Source organism: Ptychodera flava, chromosome 9 (assembly GCF_041260155.1).
Source record: "Ptychodera flava strain L36383 chromosome 9, AS_Pfla_20210202, whole genome shotgun sequence".
Taxonomy (NCBI): domain Eukaryota; kingdom Metazoa; phylum Hemichordata; class Enteropneusta; family Ptychoderidae; genus Ptychodera; species Ptychodera flava.
The window spans coordinates 19,443,536-19,463,518 of record NC_091936.1 but is presented as its reverse complement, the minus strand read 5'-3'; the positions used below and the strand labels follow the sequence as shown (position 1 = coordinate 19,463,518).

The 19,983-nt window shown below is 37.8% G+C and overlaps 1 protein-coding gene across 1 annotated transcript in view; it reads right to left on the bottom strand.

The window, feature by feature from the left end:
* Positions 1-330: 330 nt before the first annotated feature.
* Positions 331-19,983, bottom strand: part of LOC139140259 (sterol regulatory element-binding protein cleavage-activating protein-like) — a 63,275-nt gene continuing 43,622 nt past the window's right edge. Inside the window, 16 exon segments of the mRNA XM_070709383.1 lie at positions 331-7,932; positions 8,439-8,501; positions 8,702-8,824; positions 8,827-8,913; positions 10,040-10,120; positions 10,410-10,564; positions 11,111-11,214; positions 11,518-11,606; positions 11,923-12,670; positions 14,432-15,016; positions 15,606-15,964; positions 16,312-16,665; positions 17,047-17,145; positions 17,818-17,912; positions 18,603-18,715; positions 19,402-19,528. Coding sequence (XP_070565484.1) covers positions 7,750-7,932; positions 8,439-8,501; positions 8,702-8,824; positions 8,827-8,913; positions 10,040-10,120; positions 10,410-10,564; positions 11,111-11,214; positions 11,518-11,606; positions 11,923-12,670; positions 14,432-15,016; positions 15,606-15,964; positions 16,312-16,665; positions 17,047-17,145; positions 17,818-17,912; positions 18,603-18,715; positions 19,402-19,528 — 3,365 coding nt within the window. The 3' untranslated portion in view covers positions 331-7,749.

Here is a 19,983-nt window from a genome sequence, read left to right as displayed (position 1 = left end):
CCACTGGAAACCATTCACTTTCAAATGAGCTGTTTTGCATCCTGGGAAGCTAAAAGTGGATCTCGAGGCTAGACGGAGTGGGGTCGGAGGCACGGAGGCCATAAGCGACGAATAGAATCTAGGCTAAAGAATGAGTTACTACCGAAGGAGAACACTAATTTGCCTCAATTGTGCTGCATGTCTCTTAGAATTATAAAAGAATTGAGTGTATACTATACGCCAGCTTATGGGGAATTCTAAATTCTTTTGGTATATTTCATATAAAATCTAACCCATGGCACTCTCTGCTCTCAGCATATGATGTCATAAAAGCACACAATATTTTTGTACTCCTTTTTTCCAGCTGTTATTTATTAGTAGTCGTCTCATCTATTCAAGAGCAAAATACATTGCACTGAAATTCCGAATGTTTTCACAAAGCTCTACAAGAATCAAAGAATACAAAACGTGAAAAAAGTGTGCAAAATTTCCAACAGTGTTGTGTTCATGACAGTGCTCAAAGAACTCTTTTTTTTCCTTTAATTTTAGAGTCACCGGGCCCATTACTTGTCTGTCTCAATTACAAGGGTAAGCATTACATCATATCAAAGGAATTCACAGAGACAGGCTGACACACACTCATGGCAGGATTTTGTACATACAAATGGGCGTTGTCAGCAACATATTCAATTTCGCAACATATCCAATTTCAGTTTTGTCACACACATATAGCATATCCCAGAGATGACCTGTCGCTTAATCAGGTACATACAATGTATGAATCCAGGGGAACAGGAAGTTCTATTTGAAAGTTCAAAGGTGATTGAAGTCCAGTATACCGTATAAGTGTAGTGGACATTCTATTCTGTGAAATACGTATCAATACGTCTGAAAGCATTTGATTGATAAACTCTTACTTGTAATCACCTGACTCTAATGAGAACTGATCACGAAACCAAAAGCTGTACAATTTGTGATAGATATGTTAATATTTGAAAATCTTTCTGTTTACATTTTCAAAAGTCACAAAAACTTTTTTCAAAGTTATGAAGAGTTAATGTCACCTGCTACATCATGTTAAAACTTATAAGAAAGATATAGACAATAACAAAACATAGGGCCAAAGTCCCTGAAGCTACTATAGACATGGATACAAAATTAAGTATTTCCTGACTGCATGAAATTATCTCACTAGGGTCATCCTAGGGACATTTAAACCAAATATTGAAGCTCTCTGACCAGCGGTTTTGAAAAAACAAGCGACTCAACAGTTGACAGAGCTCTGCTGTGTTATGTAGAGAATAACCTTTTGTGACACATGTATTGATGAAGAAGGTGGATATCTTTGATAGCTCATTTCAGGATTGCCTGACCAAAAATGAAAAAAATTCCGTAAAAATACAGATTTGCATATTTCATCAGACTATATTAGTGTATAATAGCAAATAAACGAGAGTTAATTACATTCTAATCAAAGAAACAAGACTTGCTTAAATCAAGATTTACGTCATAAAAAAACAGCATATCTGTCAGGTTATAAAGAATCTTGAGCTGGTTATCTCTTTGTAATATCAGTATTTTCATCCTATTAACCAAGCACATTTTAACTTTCAAATTAACATTGTAAGTATGTTCTGTTGAATAAGTTGAGACTGTACGTACTCAGAGAAAGCACACTGAAGAGACAAATGTTTCAAACTTAAGAAGTTCAAGGTCATCAAAAGCATTATAAGGAATCATGTTACACTTTCATTGCACTGTTTACACAGATTGCATAATTGCTATAAATAGCACATGAGAAATCTTACAGCCCAGCTTTACCATAAAAACCCTATCACTTTGACCACTCTTTTAATTGACCACTCTGTTTTTTCCTCAAAAAGTAATCTTATTTTATCCTTACCAAGTCAACCATAAATGGAAATTAGAACTTTCTCTATCTCTATTTATTTGACCACCCTATCATGACAAACTATTATGAACAATTTCTTTTAGATAACATAAATGGTGGTTCAGAATATATCAAAGTTGGGATTCAGGAAAGTTGCCTGTACATGTTTTAATCCTCAATTCACTATGAACTGTAAAAAAAGTTGAACTTTCTGATAATTCCACACTAAAATTGTTTTGGCTCTGATGATTTCCTAATTAATTCAATTATTTAAAATCATATTAATTAATTTTTTCTGGGTGAATTGATAGGGTTTATACAGTACAAGAATTACATACAATGTAAGTCAAACTTTGACCAAAAATGACAAAAAAATTCCTTAAAAATACACATTTGCATATTTCATCACAATTTGAACAAATCTAAGTTGGGTTATCCCTAGGGACCTGTATACCAAATAACAAAGCTGTCTGACCAGCGGTTATGAAGGAGAAGATTTTTACCGAAAACACCTTTTTGGCATTAATTTGCCTATTTTCAACAATATCAAAAAATTAAAAAAAATAGTTTCTCAAAATCATATTTTTCATCTACACAACAAATATCAAATCAGTAAGTACTGCGGTTCTCAAGATATTTGAGTGGACGGACGCCTCACAAACGGACATACATACATACATACATACATACATACATACAGACTGACGACGGACGGATACCCATCCCAATAGCTGCTATAGACTGTAGTCTATAGTAGCTAAAAATTGCTCCTCGTGAATGAACTTAACAGCACTGAGAGTGCTCACTTGGGAGATACAATATACAACACACACAAACACGACAGAGATGAGCCATGTAAATTATAGCGCCCTCTTGTGGCAAGATGACATGGCAGAGAACCTTTACTACTAATCACAGTTGCAACTGAACAATGATTATCTTTGCAAAATTGAGTATTTGCTCTCAGTGCTTCTGCCTTCTTTAGTTACGTGAGAGTACTCCTAATGCTACATTTCTACACTGCATTTTTCCATTTCATGAAAACAGGCGTGTTCTATTTAGCAGCTGGTCTCTATCCTACACTTCAGTGCAGAAGAGTATACTCTGCTATTCAGATGTAGCTCTGGCCAGCACTGACTGGGTACTCAAATAAGTACTTATTTACAGAGTTTGATGAACTGAGCTTCTGTACTGAAATTAACTATGCATGGTATATACATGTGATGGCTTGGTATGTGAATACATGGCAAAATTGCACGTCTGTTATCAGGATTATATGGTCTCTCCCTGGACATCTACTATTCACCTGTTGAGGCTAGGTTAAAGACGCAAAAAGAGAAAGTTTTGTTTCTCACCCTTCAGTCTGTTGATTTAGACTAGCCATGTCAATATGTTTTTTTCACATTCAAATGGAAAAACAACAACTGAAAAAAAATAGTTTTACGGAGGTTGTTGACGGAAGTTTCGTCACTTTTGCCTCCTCCACTCTATTAGCTTCCTCAGTTGCGTAACTTCGTCGCTAAAAATTACAATGTTTACAAGCATGACACAAAATATAACATGTAATATATGGGTTCACATATGCTCACACAATACAGTTGTGAACAGTGAAGTTATCGAAATTGACTTGCTGTGGTATCAGAATAACCACTGCATGCAATAAACATATCTGCTTTTGCTGTTTTCATGTAGTTGCATTTTGTGAGCTAAAAAGAATGACAAAAAAACCTTGTCACAGTGTCAGTTTAGTAAGGCACCCAGGCTGAGAAACAACTTAACATTTTCCCTTTGACATTCGGGTGAGTGTCCAGCTGGTAATGTCCAGGATAATGATCCCTGAACCCCACATCTTTTGGTACTCAACAGAGATATACAAACAAAAGTGCAATATTTTCTGAAACCAACACAACTAATTGAATTCACAAGTTCATGCGTTTATGGAAAAGCTTAAAGGGACGATGCCATCAGGGTTTTCTTAATATACCTCAAAATGAACTGAGAGCTCAAGATTTATAAAAGCTGTACTGCATGCTGTTGATGAATGGATTCTGTGGGAGGAAACATGGATTCATCAACAGATGCTTCTAACACACGTATGACTTTATCTTGTTTTCCTTTTTCTTGTGTCTCTGAGTGAGATTAAAGGTTTGTTCTGTACATCACTGGGATTCAGTATCTACATAGCTGACACTTGAGGGCACTCTGTACAGTCATCCTTTCCCCCCAAATGTGAAGAGCGCCCTCAAGCAACATGAGGATCTGGCATTTACACCATTAACTTTTCCGATATACAAATTTACAATACTCATGCTTGAAGCAGCAATCCTGTCCCTTTTCCAATCAAGTGAGAAAATAGTGCATGTCTACAGTGAGTGAACTTTGAACATTACAAGTTGCAGTATGACACTTAATAAGCAAAACAATCTCTGCAGCATACAATCACCATCGGTGATACAATGTAATTTCTCTTTAAAAAGTGACAAAGTCCTACAAAAAAAAGGAAGAAAGTGTTCTTCAAAACTGTTAAATGCCAGTCAACTATCCTGTACTACTATGAATATACTATAATTGTAAAAAAAAAAAACATTTTTGTGACACTGCATGACATTCAAGGATGCAATTCAACTGTGAGTCATGAACTCATGAAAGAAACCGTATACATTTTATGGAGTGACTTGATTGACAATGCCCATTATAAAATCCACTGTACTACCATTTCTTTGCTTGGTCATGTAACAAACCAGCACTGTACACAACACTGAAAGCTTGTCATGGACAAGGTACAAAGAATTCTACATTCCACATTCTTTTTTCAGTAATAAAGGTAATCTTAGCAAATAGTGCAGTCTCTGGATAAACAATTCAACACAAAACCATGATCAATTTACATCACACAAAATGTTAACAGAAAATTTAGTGCCTTGTCCCGACAGATCTTTTTCCATTGAACATTAAAAATCTGATTCAATTATCAACTTACTTTCCTGAGCAAATTCCACATAATGGCACTGAATTTGAATAGGTTTGGATTCTAGGTTGCAATTTGCACTGTGAAAAAAATGAGACACCTTTGTATCCTTAAAACTGCTGTCACAGAAAATCTATAGAATCAATGTACTTGCTCATCATACCTTTAATCATAATATATATATTTATACATCTATATATATCTGAAAAATCAGGAGAGTTAGAAGTTAATTTTTCATCTGTTATATTTTTTGTAAGTGTACATTATCGGAGGAAACAAAAGAGAAATCATTGAATCCTTTTTGACAAATAAAGCTGGTGGCAGTATCAAGTCAAAATTTTACACAATTTCAGTTTTTCATGATAAAGCAAAAATTTCACAAGGATTCAATTTGAAGTTTCTCAGGAAAATTTACAGTAATTCAACAATACTGCACATTTAATAGTTTAGCGCCAAAAGGCGAAAATGTTACAAAAATCTCACCTTTGACCTTCAACCAAGAGATGCCTTTTCAATCACTATATTTGTTTTGGAAGAATTTGAGAAAGAACAACTGTACCATGGCATTTTAAAAGGGCTGTACAACATTGAACTGCTTATGCATAGCACCCACTACCAAGTAACCCAACTTGGCCTGACAAGATAGCTTCACTTTTATGAGTGAAGGATCATGCATGAATAATTGCTTCGTAAAAATGTGGGAGCTGGTAATCCTCTGAATTATCCACTACAGTTCAAATTCTTTGCCTTCAAAAGTCTCCTCAAAGCATAATCTCAATCCTCACATTCATATACAGGTACCTCTCCTTTTATACTCTCTGGGTACATGTGGCTTGCTTTGTTTTTCTCATTGAAGATAAAAATCTCCTTGGTGATGTAAGTTATCAGTAAACAGTGATGTCACCTAGTTTTAAATTGTGATGTCATCTAGTAATATTATATAGGGCTCAGCCCTTGGTGTCGCGCCAGCGGTTAAGATGGGCAATGTTATTTGTATTGATTCATGATAAAATAGAATTAATTGTTACTTCATATACGTTTGTATGACAACTGTGCCCAGTTTCCCTCAGATGAAAGCAGTTCACGTACGTACACGACGTCAAACCCTGCAGCAGTGCAGGTATAGATTTTCTGTAATGTGTAAAAATGTTGGACAAAAATTGGCAATTTTTACCATGATAACAGCCTAATGTGTTAAAGAAGGGATGTATTATGCCATCGTTACCTTGCAATGGTAACCGCACTGCCCAACTTCCACTTGTAAGCTGAAAACTAGAGCGTTCCGTCTAAAAACTGGCAATTTTTGAATCTAGTTATTGACACAGGGGGCGCTTTTCTAAAATTCAATCCCAGCATTCTTTGCGTATGCCGCCGTTCATATGCACGACAGTTTTCTCCCATTTTCTTCTCTTTATGCGTGATATTAACGATATTTTGTATCAGCGACAAGGTGGATAATAACACTAACTGGCTAACAAAAGATATATTTTATAAATGGTATGCTATAAAATAATAATTTGCACGTTTTGTATTTGGTTATTTACGAGTACTCAAAAAAAACATGGCGGCGCCCATGAAGGTAGGGTACACTTCCGGTTCGTCGTATAGTTATTATGAATATGCGCACGCGTAGTCAGTAAGCCGCTGGCGCGACTATTAAATTGTGATGTCACAGTGTACCAATTGTGATGTCACAGTGTACCAAATTGTGATGTCACAGTGTACCAATTGTGATGTCACAGTGTACCATCTTGTGATACACATGTTGCACAGCTAAAATAGCTGAGCTGCCAAGCCCTGAACTAAAGCCTACAAACTATTAAATGAAAATTGCAAACTATAGCATTAACAAGCACTCTTCATGTTGATATGTATGATACATGCAACACTAGTGACTACAATGCCCATCAAGGTAATCTACTTGTGATATGGGGGTTTGCGTAGGCACTCTGTACTTTCTGTAAAATTGCTCTGTTCAGACACCTAGTGGGAGGACAATATCCATGCAATGAGATACCTCATCATTGATATGTTTTACATGGTACACTTCTCTGTCCAAAAGAAAGTTTACTCTGTGTGACCTTTATCTTTAGAATAGTTGATGTCTGTTGGAACATGCACTTGACTGCGTTTTGAATTTCAAAACTATTAGGGTTTTGATATAAGTTTCTTTGCGATGGAGATTTTTGGCAGTTTTACAAAACATTTTGAAGTACAAGGTGAGAAATATACAAATACTTATGTTGACAGTTGAGAGAAATGTGCAGTTGGTCCATTCAAATATTTTTTAACACTCAAGGGAATCTTTCAGAGATACCCACATGTTACCAACACTGCCAAACACACACGTTGAGTTTCCATAGATCTAAGTAAACTTCTGAGAATGAAACACTTTATTGAAGCACTTTGCAAGAATTTTACAAACATGTAACACATGTTCTTACGGAATATTTTGCGGCCAAAGCACATGTCATGAGTATCAAAGAATGAGTCTTCCAAATATGGTACAGTTGGTCTTTCCACAAATATCTCCAAAATGACATTTATTTTTGCGGAATATAAAAGGCATTTCATAGACCGTGTACATTGCATTCATAACATACCATCAACCTTAATCCTTGACAATATTCTCTGTACATATTCCCTTCACTAACTTTCTCTCTTCAAAAAGCAATTCCACACCTGATGCCTCGCTAGCCGTACAGTAATTTGTACCACAAAGACAATCGCTGCGAGGCACAAGTGTCAAGTCTCGGTCTTCTGTCTCCGTACGCGGCGCGAAAGCAGTCTCTCAACACTGTGAGAGGAACTGCGGGCTTCACCAGCACACACTTGTTAATCAAATATGTGTGGCTGTTTTATGACAAACTGGTGTTACCATTTTACGTTTCAGTATGTCCTTCATCCATTTTCAGTCCTCTCTGGCTCGCTGCATGACGATGGGGAAATTTACCACCCTCAGCTCCGTGCCAAAGTCACAGAGAACAGCTGAATAGTCAATGGACGAGACTTGTTGGACTGTTTGGTCCCTGCTTCCTAGCTTGACTTTCCTCAGTTTGACCCCATTGATGGCATCCCATAGTATCAAACATCCCTAAAGAAAGACACATACATTGCAAACACAGTCAGTTCCTATTCAGATACATCTAGCCATGGTAAACAGTGTTCACTACATATACGTGAGACCAATATATCTTATACAGGTGCTATTTACATGTGGTAATACTTCTCAACAATATGTATGACATTCACTTTCTCCAATACAATTAATTTCTCTATCAAACTCCTGTCTAATGATTGCTACACCGTAATGTAGGACATATCACTATTTTTTCAAATACATATACCAGTTGCAAATGATGTTCTTATATGCATACAAACACCTGGTAGGTGTATAACATTCATGAAGAGTGCAGCAGTCCCCTCCACATATCTTCCACTGTAATGAACACAGACAAACAATGGATGACAAGATACAAGTTCAATGTAACAGCTGTACCCATTCTGAAACAAACACGGATTATTACCCCTCTGTAACGGGCTTGGCAAACTATGATTGGAAACTTCCCTACTTATTACTATGATCAAGTTTCTACTCACCTGTCCACCTGATATCAACAGGTCATGTGATAACATTGCAACACTGTTACTAAAGCCACTCTCCTACAATGAAACCAGTAAAACAACATCATACTTATGTTTGGCATTATTTCGAAAGTGACTTGCAAATCACATACGTTATTGGCAAATGGGAGTTTGAATTGAGGACAACACTCAGAAATACACCAGAAATTCAATGTCCTATTGAAGTACAAAGCATGGATGGCTAGGTCAAGTTCATTTCTTTGGAGAAGAAAACGTACCTGATGTATGACATTCAGCAGTGATCCATGTCGTCTCTCCCACACACATAACCTATCATCCAGACCAATGCTGATCACATAGGCGGCTGTACAGGCCAGTGAGTTGACAGGACCACTGTGACCCTGAAGGTTGTGTTCACATGCCCAGTCAGTAAATCCCAGAGTCTGACGGAGCCGTCTCCTCCTCCACTAAGGGCTGCCAAGTGAACGGACTGTGAGGGAACAACAGAAAACTAATTAAAAACTGGTTTACACATAGATATACAAAAATGGGTGATCTCATCAGTACATTGCCAGCACTAGGGGTGATATTACAAAAATCGAGCAGCATAGTCATCTGGGTAAGTTCAGCTGTCTGGCCTCAATTGATATGCCGATGTAGGTAGCACATAGGTATTGGCTTTGCTCGAGTATTGAGACATAACAGTCTTATAAGATGTATGGTGAATTGATAATGTCCTGCAATTATCTAGTGATGCAGTTCCTATCTTTTCCTGTTTACCCTTCCAAGTCCTTGTTTCTATATTGTCGTGATACAGTGTTTTCAGAATGACGTATGGCATGCAGTGTTGGCAAAGACCACACAGTGTAGTAGAATGCACCTCAGGTACAGACATTTGGACTCTCAAATTTTTACAATAATTCCTTTCTGATCTACCACTGAAGATATTTTTACATGTTTTTACATGTAAGGCTCTTGGAGTAAGAAAAGCCTTAATTATCTCAGTTTTTTAAAATTGAAAATGTTATTTTCCCCATAAAGTTAGCATAGGGATGGTGGCCATTGTGAATTTCAAATATGAGTAAAGGTTGGGTAATTTGTTGCTCTAATACAAAACACACTGCAGTGTGACCCCTGATTTTCATTTTGAATTTGGTAAGAGTATGACTGAAAGTTTCATTGCGGAAAGTTTGAGCAGAAGTTTAGATCTGTCAGTTTCTGGGGACACACTACCTTAAAGGTATACAGTCACTTGTAATCTAAATATGCCCATATATGGTCAAAGGGGGCGTTCCTTGGTATTCAAAATGCCCATGTGAGGGCGCTGTTTTTACAAAGTGGCCACCCGCTTAAAATCTGTGATTGGTTAGATTTTTTATCTTTCCATGGTAACTGTGGCAAAATTGGAACAGGTGACAGTATACCTTTAACTGAAACTTGTCTAAGAAGATACCTCAACAATTATCATTGCACAATCACACAAAATTCTCATAGCATGACAATGCGAACACATAAATATTCAGAGTGAAACATCATCAACTGAACTGACTTCTGGCCTTATGTACCAAAATATTTGCCCTGTAATATGTCATGGCAGAGTCAATCAGTCCACTCACCTCGTCTAACTTTAAGGCTGTCACACTACTGGTATGCCCATGTAACGTATACAGACATAGGGCATCTTCCAACCGAAATACCTGTAGAGTGGAAGGAAAAAATATGTCCAAAACTGTAACAATTTTTTTATCATGAAAAAGACACATCAGTATTATCATAAGATTTAACTGAATTAAATGCAATGCAGTAGTAATTCCACTGAGCTCTCCTCTGATTGAAGCCTTTTTCATAATTACCTATTGAATAGGTTTGAGCTGACATGCAGTAAACAGCCTAAAGATAAAGTAGTAACGTCTAACGGAGCGCAGTGCTGATGATGTCATCTTCAGAAAGTGTATGTACAGCTGCTGTGAGTTTTACTGGGCTCACCTTGAGGGTGTGGTCCTGACTGGCAGTGACTACCCTACCACCAGCAGCCTTCAGACCATTGATTGGCTGTTGGTGGGCTTTCACACACCGCAACAGATGACACTGTAAAATACCACTGTAGAGTCCCTCGCTGGTCGACACATGCCGTGAATAGGCTGACAAGATACAAGACACATGGTCAGAGAACTTCAAGTTTGAGTCAAGGAGTGTGTCCCAGTGAACTTCTAGCTACAGGTTACAGGGTTAGAAGGCCATACCCTTGGAGTCAAGAATAGTATGGTGAACTTCAATTGATTCAAAATGTACAAGTTTTAAATGTACCTGCTCACAAAGTAATACCAATGCATAAATGATATTCAAAGATTTTATTACCATTCCGAAAAGTACAACTGTGACATAAAGTAAATTTTTAATAATACATTAGATTCTAATTTGATCACAATTACATATTTTCAAAGGAAGATTTTGATGCTTTGTCATGATTTCAAACTTCTTAATAAATTACAGATTATCAGTATTTCACTTTTCGCTTAGCTTTAAAAAATTCAGTTACCAAAATTTAGATTGAATAACAAACTTTTCAATTCGAGTTAGAGTAGTCACAGTGAGAGTCATCACAAAGAATATTTCATCAAGGGCTGAGAAGTTGCCTTGCTGTTAAAGATTTGACATTTCTTGGTTTGTCCTCTATGCTGACCTACCTGTTTGATATTGGAATGATCCATGTGGTGACGTGGGACTGTACATGCCATTGCCACTGATATCTATGAAATCTACGTAGCCATTCAACCTGGCTGTAACAATTCTGTGAAATAAACAAATACATTCACACAATCACACTTTCACTCACAGTGTCAACGTCACAGATTTAAATAACTGAGTGAAATGGGTCATTGCATACTTCAAAGAGTTACGTGTAGCTGATGATTATTCATACTGTAAACTCATATTGCCGTATATTGATATTCTAAAAGGCAGTCTGCTATGTTGGAAAATATCTTGCATGATATTTGTCTACGAAACTTAGGATATAACTAGCTTGCATGGAGGAAGCACTTCATTGTGACAACCACACCCATTTTTACTTGTGATCTGCACATAGTCTCACCTGTTTGATGTGATTACTAATGCTGTGACTCCAGCTTTGCTTTCATCATGATAAACATTTAACAAAAGGCCATTCACTGCATCCCACACCTGATGACAAGAATAGAATTTCTCAATTAACACTTTCAGGTGACTAAAAGTTTAGTCTAATTTAACAGCAATATCGACACTAAGTATTTGAAGAACATGATGAGCTTGATCAAAAGTTCCACACAGCGCCCTCTAGAGTTCTCTGGATCATCTGTAATCAATGTTGATCATGAGATGAATTCTTTCACATTTATATACAAGGGAATGAGACTGTGTAAGACATGTTATGAGTATCACAGTCATAATTTGCTAACCAACAGATAAGGAAGAGTAGTTTCAATGATAGATACATGACTGAAAACCATGAAAGCCTTACCTCGACTCTGCCATTGCCACACCCAGCAACAACCACATTGTCATGGCAACCAAGGCACCATATGGGTGGAGCTAGCACATTGGGCATATCCCCGCAGTGACCAAACGAGTCCTCATAACTCAACTGATGGGGTGTAAATAATTCCTCATCCGGAGGTGATTCTCCAAGTCCAAGACTCTCCATAGACACAGCATTTTCCAGGCTTCTCTGGGAAGCGGCTCCCGGCGACTGAATGCCACTGGGCAGGGTGGAAGTCTTTCCCAGGGACTGCAACATAAAGTACGAATCCACACTCTTGGAATGTTTCCTAAACTCCTCAAAGCTGTAGCCGTCCCCGGCAGCTCCCGCTGCTGCCCTGTGCCCTTCGTAAAAGCTTGAAAATTTACTGTCAAAGTCGTACCCACAGTTTCTCAAATCGTCGCTACCCGTCGACCTGTGGGTTTTCACTCGCTTCTCCTCTTCCCCTTTGGCACTGGTCTCACAGAACCCAGTGTCTATTGCACTGCGTAGGCAAGGTTGGTCCTCAAAGAGTTTGCGCTGGTTTCCTGACACAGCGCACAGTTTAGATGGATCAGACAAGGACCGTGGCTTGTGCTCCATGTCATGTATACCACTGCTGCTACTACTTGTACTGGGGCTCCTCACCATCCCAGGAGACGGTAACCCTCTTTGAGAAACCATTCTATCATTGCTCTTTCCATTTCCATAATGAGGCTTTCTGTATCGAATACTGCATAAATCCCTATATCTGGGAGATAAAAAGTAACATAACTACATTATTTCAACACCTCCTTTATCTGAGAAAGGTCTGGTTTAAGATCACCACACTTTTTACACATGAAACAAGTCATCGTTGATGACACAGTCCCCACTTGTTAATGGGTGCTTTGATTACAGGTCCTCAGAGAGGATAGAGTCCTCTTCATTAGGTCTGTGATAAAATACTTTTGAATAAATTCGCTTGATACATGTCTGAGTTGTAGTTCAGGACATGAAAAAATCGTAATAAAATGGCCACATGGTGGCCATATTGGATCGAATCACAAAACAAATCAATGTGCATATGTATGACACAGGTCAATGTCCTTGTACCAACTTTGATTAAAATCGGTTGAAATACGCCTGAGTTATGGCTTTGTACATGAAAAAATCATAACAAAATGGCCGCACAGCAGCCATATTGGATCGTATCACAAAACAAATTAACATGCATATGTATGACATTGGTCAATCTCCTTGTACCAACTTTGAATAAATTTGCTTGATACATGTCTGAGTTATGGTTCTGGACATGAAAAAACGTAATAAACTGGCAACACGGCGGCCATATTGGATCGTATCACATAACAAGTCAATGTGCATATGTATGACATTGGTCGATGTCCTTGTACCAAGTTTGAATAAAATTGGTTGAGATATGCCTGAGTTATGGCTCTGTACATGAAAAAATCGTAACAAAATGGCCGCACGGCGGCCATATTGGATCATATCACAAAACAAATTGATGTGCATAGCTATGACATTGGTCAATGTCCTTGTACCAACTTTGAATAAAATCTGTAGAAACAAGCCTGAGTAATGGCTCTGTACATGAAAAAATCGTAATAAAATGGCCGCCTGGCGGCCATATTGGATCGTATCACAAAACAAATTGATGTGCATATCTATGACATAGGTCAATGTCCTTGTACAATTTTGAATAAAATTGGTTGAGATATGCCTGAGTTATGGCTCTGTACATGAAAAAATCGTAACAAAATGGCCGCACGGCGGCCATATTGGATCGTATCACAAAAGAATTGACGTGTATATCTATGACATTGGTCAATGTCCTTGTACCAACTTTGAATAAAATCAGTTGAAACATGCCTGAATTATGGCTCTGTACATGAAAAAATCGTAATAAAATGGCCGCCTGGCAGCCATATTGGATCGTATCACAAAACAAATCGACGTGCATCTGTATGACATATGAAGTAATCCTTGTACCAAGTTTGAATGAAATTGCTTCAGGCATCTCTGAGATATCTGCGTGAACGGACGGACGGACGGACGCACGCACGCACGGACGCACGCACACACACGCACGGACATGACCAAACCTATAAGTCCCCCGGACGGTGTCCGTGGGGACTAATAACAGTTGCAAAGAAAGATATAGATTAGAGTATGTACGTTATCTTTTTTCTCCTCAGGTAGATAGAGTCAACGATTTCAAAAGTGAATTCACTATAAAATATGCTCAGATTTCAATGAATCTATCTTCCACAAATTTCGTTTGATTGATAAATCATCTGTTTACTGCCCATTAATAGTCTATATATCAACATTTATTTTGAAATACAACAATTACTATTCATATTGACAAAGCTTTCAGTTTGATGACTTAATTGACGTCTTTTGTACTAACAAACACTTCATTAAACAACAACAAACATGCTCATACAGGTACCAGCAATGAGAAGTTTACAGCTGAAGCACATGGAAAAGACAGAGAACTAAACCTCACCCTGCTCTGTTGATAGCAGTGACGCACTCTCCCGTCTTTGGGTCCCAGACTCGGATCTCCCCTCCAAGACAGGAACTGACAATGACAGCACCATCGCTGACCAAACACTCCACCTCCTGTATGTGTCCCTTGAGAACCGTTGGCGCCGTCTCAGCAATCTTTCTCACGTAACTCTCAGCCCGCGACTGAAGATATCTGAAGCTGCCTGTCTTGCCGTGGTTTCGGCCAGACACACATTTGTAGGTGACAACCAGCATAATGATAAAGAAGGCAGCACTCATCATGGCGAGCACGATGGTAAACCAGAAATCCCAGCGTGTGGCTTTGAACAAAGGCACCGGAGGACTGTCTATAAGGATCTTCCAATCGGTAATGTCATTATCTTCATCTTCCTCTTCCTGTTCATCATCATCGATTTCTTCTTGGGAAGTTATCATGTACTGTTCATCTTTATTAGGTACATACGGTGTCATGGTAGCTTGGTATCTATTGGCTTGGTTGATTTCTTTCGCATGTCTCATCGCGATGGCTTCTTCAGGATCAATGATGAAGGACAATTGAATTGGTGGCAGCATGCTGATATACCTTGAAGTTGAATAAAAAGTTCATTTGTAAGTCCTGAGACTCCAGCATTTCTACATTATCATACCTTCAGGAAATAAGCAGAATGGTACAAATCTTTTAGAGAACTTTCAACAGAAGAGCAGTAAGCACAGTGTATTGAAGTGTGAAATCCATAAAAGAATTGAAAGCTTACTATTTCAGCATTCACTAGGATTTTACTAATGTTATATGAAGTTCAGCAAATAATGTTTTGAGGTCTCAGAGGACAACGTGTTTTCTCCTTTGAGCAGTAAACAGACAATTATACTAATCTTCAAGTTCTACAAGTCTAGTAAATACAATGTGTTTATACAGCAAAAACTCTAAAAATCACCTGACAACATTGAAGGATCACAAGAATTACTTTTCTGTTGGTCCTATGGACCACCTATCGCTGAATAGGTTTGCTTACAAAGCTATAAGATAACATTTAAAAAAACTGCAATATTGCAGAGGTGTGGTTCATGGAGACTATCTGACAAGAATGTAAAAAATACATCAACTTGTTGACAGACTCAATGAAGAATTTAATAATCAAATGATAAACTAAAAAACAGAACCCACTTCCTACCTGTTGCTGAGACTGATGTTGTAACAATTGAACAGTGTCGGCCAGTGTCTGTATGATAACATTCTCCACCAGTCCTTAGTGCTTCCCAATTCCAATGGATGAGTGTAGGCGCTCTTGTCTTTCTTACGCTGTTTGACACTTCGGTCATCTCTACCAGCCGATGATATCAAGGTTGGCGGCTCACCCATGAGGTTGGAATCCACAACTGGTCTGGGATCAGGTGATCTGTGGTTTGCTATTTGGACGTTGGAGAGCTGTGACGGAGAGCTGGCGTTTGATTTACTTTCTGTTAACTGATGGACGATGCCTGACTTGTAGACCAGGAAACACGTCACAAGGATCCAAATGACACTTGCAACCTGCGTGAAAAGCAGACACAATAAAATACATAGGAAGTTTGTCACACTGCACATCAAGTGAAAGTGACAAAATCTGGATTCATGATAATAATATACATATTTCTGTTAAGTCTAAACAATGACAGTTTCCTTTATGTTCACACATATCTCTTAATAAATTTGGAACACATATGATACTTGCCAGGACTTAAAATGTAACTCACATATGTTAAAAATTCCTTCAGCAGTTTTACGTACATTTTGCAAACTCAGGTAGCGACCTCAACAGTTTGTGAGGATGTCATTAAAACTAACCATGACTGCCAAACAACAAAACAGGAAAGTATAGGAGTTGATCTCTGACTCACCATTACAATCCTGGAGACCACTCTATACCTAGCCCAGAAGAAATTCAACCTCAGTCTCTTCGGCATTTTGACTGCTGGTGGTGGCAGTGCAGCCGGTGGCATAGGTGAAGGTGAGGGCGCTGTGCCTTGGGTCGTCGGTGGGTTCAACAGAGACACAGTGGGTTGTAAATGTGAAGACTTGGGCAGATCCGACCAAAGTGACAAACCTGGAGATGACTTTGATCTCACAAGGTGACTAGATTGCACAGAGTTTTTGGATTCAGGAGTGGAGACAGCCTCCGTTTTGGCTTCTTCTTCGTCTTGTTGAGCCGCTTGCAGCTCTCGCTGCACGCTCTTTTTCTGCAAGTCAGACAGCTGAGAAAACAAGGGAATAAAGTTATTTAGTCATTAAGATCTATTAAGCATGAATAAGGAAGTAGGCACCATCATCACATATACAGAATCTTACATGTAAGAGTGGGAGAAGGGAGTATTGTAATGCAGTGTAAAAATAAGTTGTGCTTGTTTTCAAAAACAGATATGTGAAAATCCTACTTAATCACTTTGATTTCAGCCTTGATGTGGAAGATGGTAAGAAAATACACACACAGGTATACCGGACATGTGTAGGTTTCACAAACAACAGAATTGGATTTTATTATTGCTGAAGATGTTCTCTGATTTGTATAGCTGTTCGTCTGCTGGTCTGATTTGAATGGTTCAAGGATTTTATGCTTTCACAAAACGTTTTCTCACCTCCAACCGCCTGATATCAATTGAAAGCACTGTTACAAAAAACATCATTTGTAGGAGAAAATCCGTTATCAAACCCACTATGACAAACAGGCAAAACTCCTGGAAAACAAACATACAAAAAATTCCACAAGTTATTACTCTGTAACTTGAAAAAGTGCTGTTGAAATTTCACTACCACTTCCAATGTGAATCTGTATGAATTTGTAAGTACTGAGCACAAGAATTTCTATGGAAAAAGCCTTCAATATTGTGAAAAGCAAAGGGCACAGGTCAACCAAGCATACTGGGGCTGTGTATGTAATACCAATTTTTAACGATTGGTGCCATTCATTTGCAATAATGGAGTGTGAAAACAACATAAAACATAAAATATGGTACAACTTTCAGCATGAAAAGCTAAAGTTACTTATCATTAAATCTAAATAAGTATATGTTTGTATATTTTAAATGTTCATCAGCTCTGTATCAAATCTAAATGTTCATCAGCTCAGTATCAACAGTTTTTACACATAAAATAAAAGTTTGGCCACTAGGTGGCGCTGTCATTGGGTCGAACCTCTGAGACTAACATGCTTGAAAAAGTCCTACTTATTGTAGGACTGCTACTGTCAAACGATATCAGGATTAATTTCTTTAAATATAATTTCACAATCATTGTTTCATACATTTTCCAGATCTGAATGCTTTACCAGGATGCAGTCTCTACTAACGTCACACCCTTTCAGGTTAAAGTGCAAACTGCATCCTATGTAATTGCCATTGAGTACTTACCTGAATAGCTGGAACAAACGTAAAATAACCCACGCAAATGATCATCAACTCTGTGTATAAGTTTTTTGTGATATACCAGCCTTCACGGCTTAGTCCTGGAAAGACATAGAAAGGAAACACAAAAAATTTTCAGTAAGAATATCGACTGAGGCAACCTGTAAGCTTCAAAGCAAGGCTGCGGTTGAAAATTCATACTACAGTACAATATTAGCCTAGCCGTAAGACGTCCCACAGCAAATGAACATTTCATCGCAAACTCTCTCCCTTCCCCCTAAATGAAAGTTGACAGTACCACAGAGTTCTCCAACACATGATAAACTGCTGAAATACTTGAAGATTAAATTACTGACAGGGTTTTGAACAACAAAAATTTCAGAACAACTTCCGACTGGGGATTGAGAATCATGCATAGACATGGTTTCCATGGTGTGACTATACCATACATTTAAATGTGTGAATTTTTGCATGATAGTGAAAATAAAGGTAAGACAGATACAGATCATTTCACTGTTGTACATACATACAATGGGTAAAAGCCACCGAGTTTGCCTTAAGTCTTACAAACAATTTTTCTCATTAGTATATGCCAACAATTTGTGAATGCTGTATAACTTACACACAGTGATCTTTATCTTTCATAAATAGATGGTGGTTTGAACCAAGATTTGAAAATAACTGCACCAATATGGATCATCTAGGAAATGATGTCATTCATTTAATCCGGAAAACAGTCAAATGCTAGTAAAAGTTACTCTCAGAAGAAACAGAAATAAACTTTAACTAACCTTTAGCTACTCTAATTTTGACATCAAGGTGCACAGGGGTAGACACTACAGACTTTGTAAGTACCCAAATATTTTCTAAACCAATAAATACCACCATATATGGAAAAATTTCCCTGAAACGAAAAACATGACAGTAAATTTTACAAAACTTTTGTACAGTTATTATGTTTCTATTCAAAAAAGTATCTGAAAGGTGTTTTATAATAAGACTGAAAGATGCTGACATTATAGGTTTGGATACCATCTGGTTATTCCAATCTTACTAGCGATTAAAATTTCTATTTTCATTCGAGCTCTCCGGTGTACAGGAAACAATGCTACATGAAATGACAGGTATCATATGGTCTCACAATCCACATTGGGTACAAACTGCTGGTATGATTAAACCAACACCACATCTTTAGTACATGATACAGAAATTGAAAATAATCCATTTATACTGAATGATTTGAGAAAGAAAGGGATGCATTTGTCAGAATGCAACATCTTGATAATTTCAAAACAGTCTGTTGCTGGTAGAGAAAAGAGAGGTGCTTTAAAAACTACTGAATTATTACAAAACAGCAAGTATCTCTTTTTGAGCATATATTAAATTTCAAATCCTGTGATTAAAGAGAACTCTGCCCGAGGTAGGTAACAAAATCACAGCTTTATTCCAAGCTTATCGACAATGCTTGTATCAAACAATAGCAAGTCATCTGACCAAAGTAAAATGGAAGAAAGGTAAGTTAATTAGGACAATTAAATTTTGCATTATTAATTAACATTCAACTCCTCCAGTCCAAGAAAATAAACTTACCCTTCTCTGACGGTTGGAGTTAAACCAAAGAATGAACACAAACCAACAGACATCAAAAGTGATGCAATAACCATGGCGACAGCGCTGAAGGCTAAGCCCCATTTTGATTTCACCATCTCAATTTTACCTGTAAAAAAAAATCATAAAATGAAGATATTACTGCCTTCTGGTGAACTCTATTAAGAGAGCATTTTCATCAACTTATAAATGGTAACTCCATCTGGAAGCCATGCTGACAGTAAGAATAGCAGCGGCAAAGATGTTGAGGAAGTACTGCAAAGCGGAAATGGTGAAGACTAGAATTTTCCTGTGCTGGTAACGACAAAGATAAATGCCACCCACTAGGTCTGATATCAAGGACTAAAATTAGATGTTTTCCATACTTGTAAAGCTTGATTCCTCGCAACATGACGATGAACATAAAAAATCTGATACAAAGATGAAACAGAAGCAGTGATGTTTGTGACAGAATGAGATTCTAGAAAGCTACATATTATAGCTGTCAGTCATGTTCATTTTCTCTCAAATATTTCATCATTCCCAGCCTTCCCCATTTAATTTAGTGTTGTCACCACTACGACT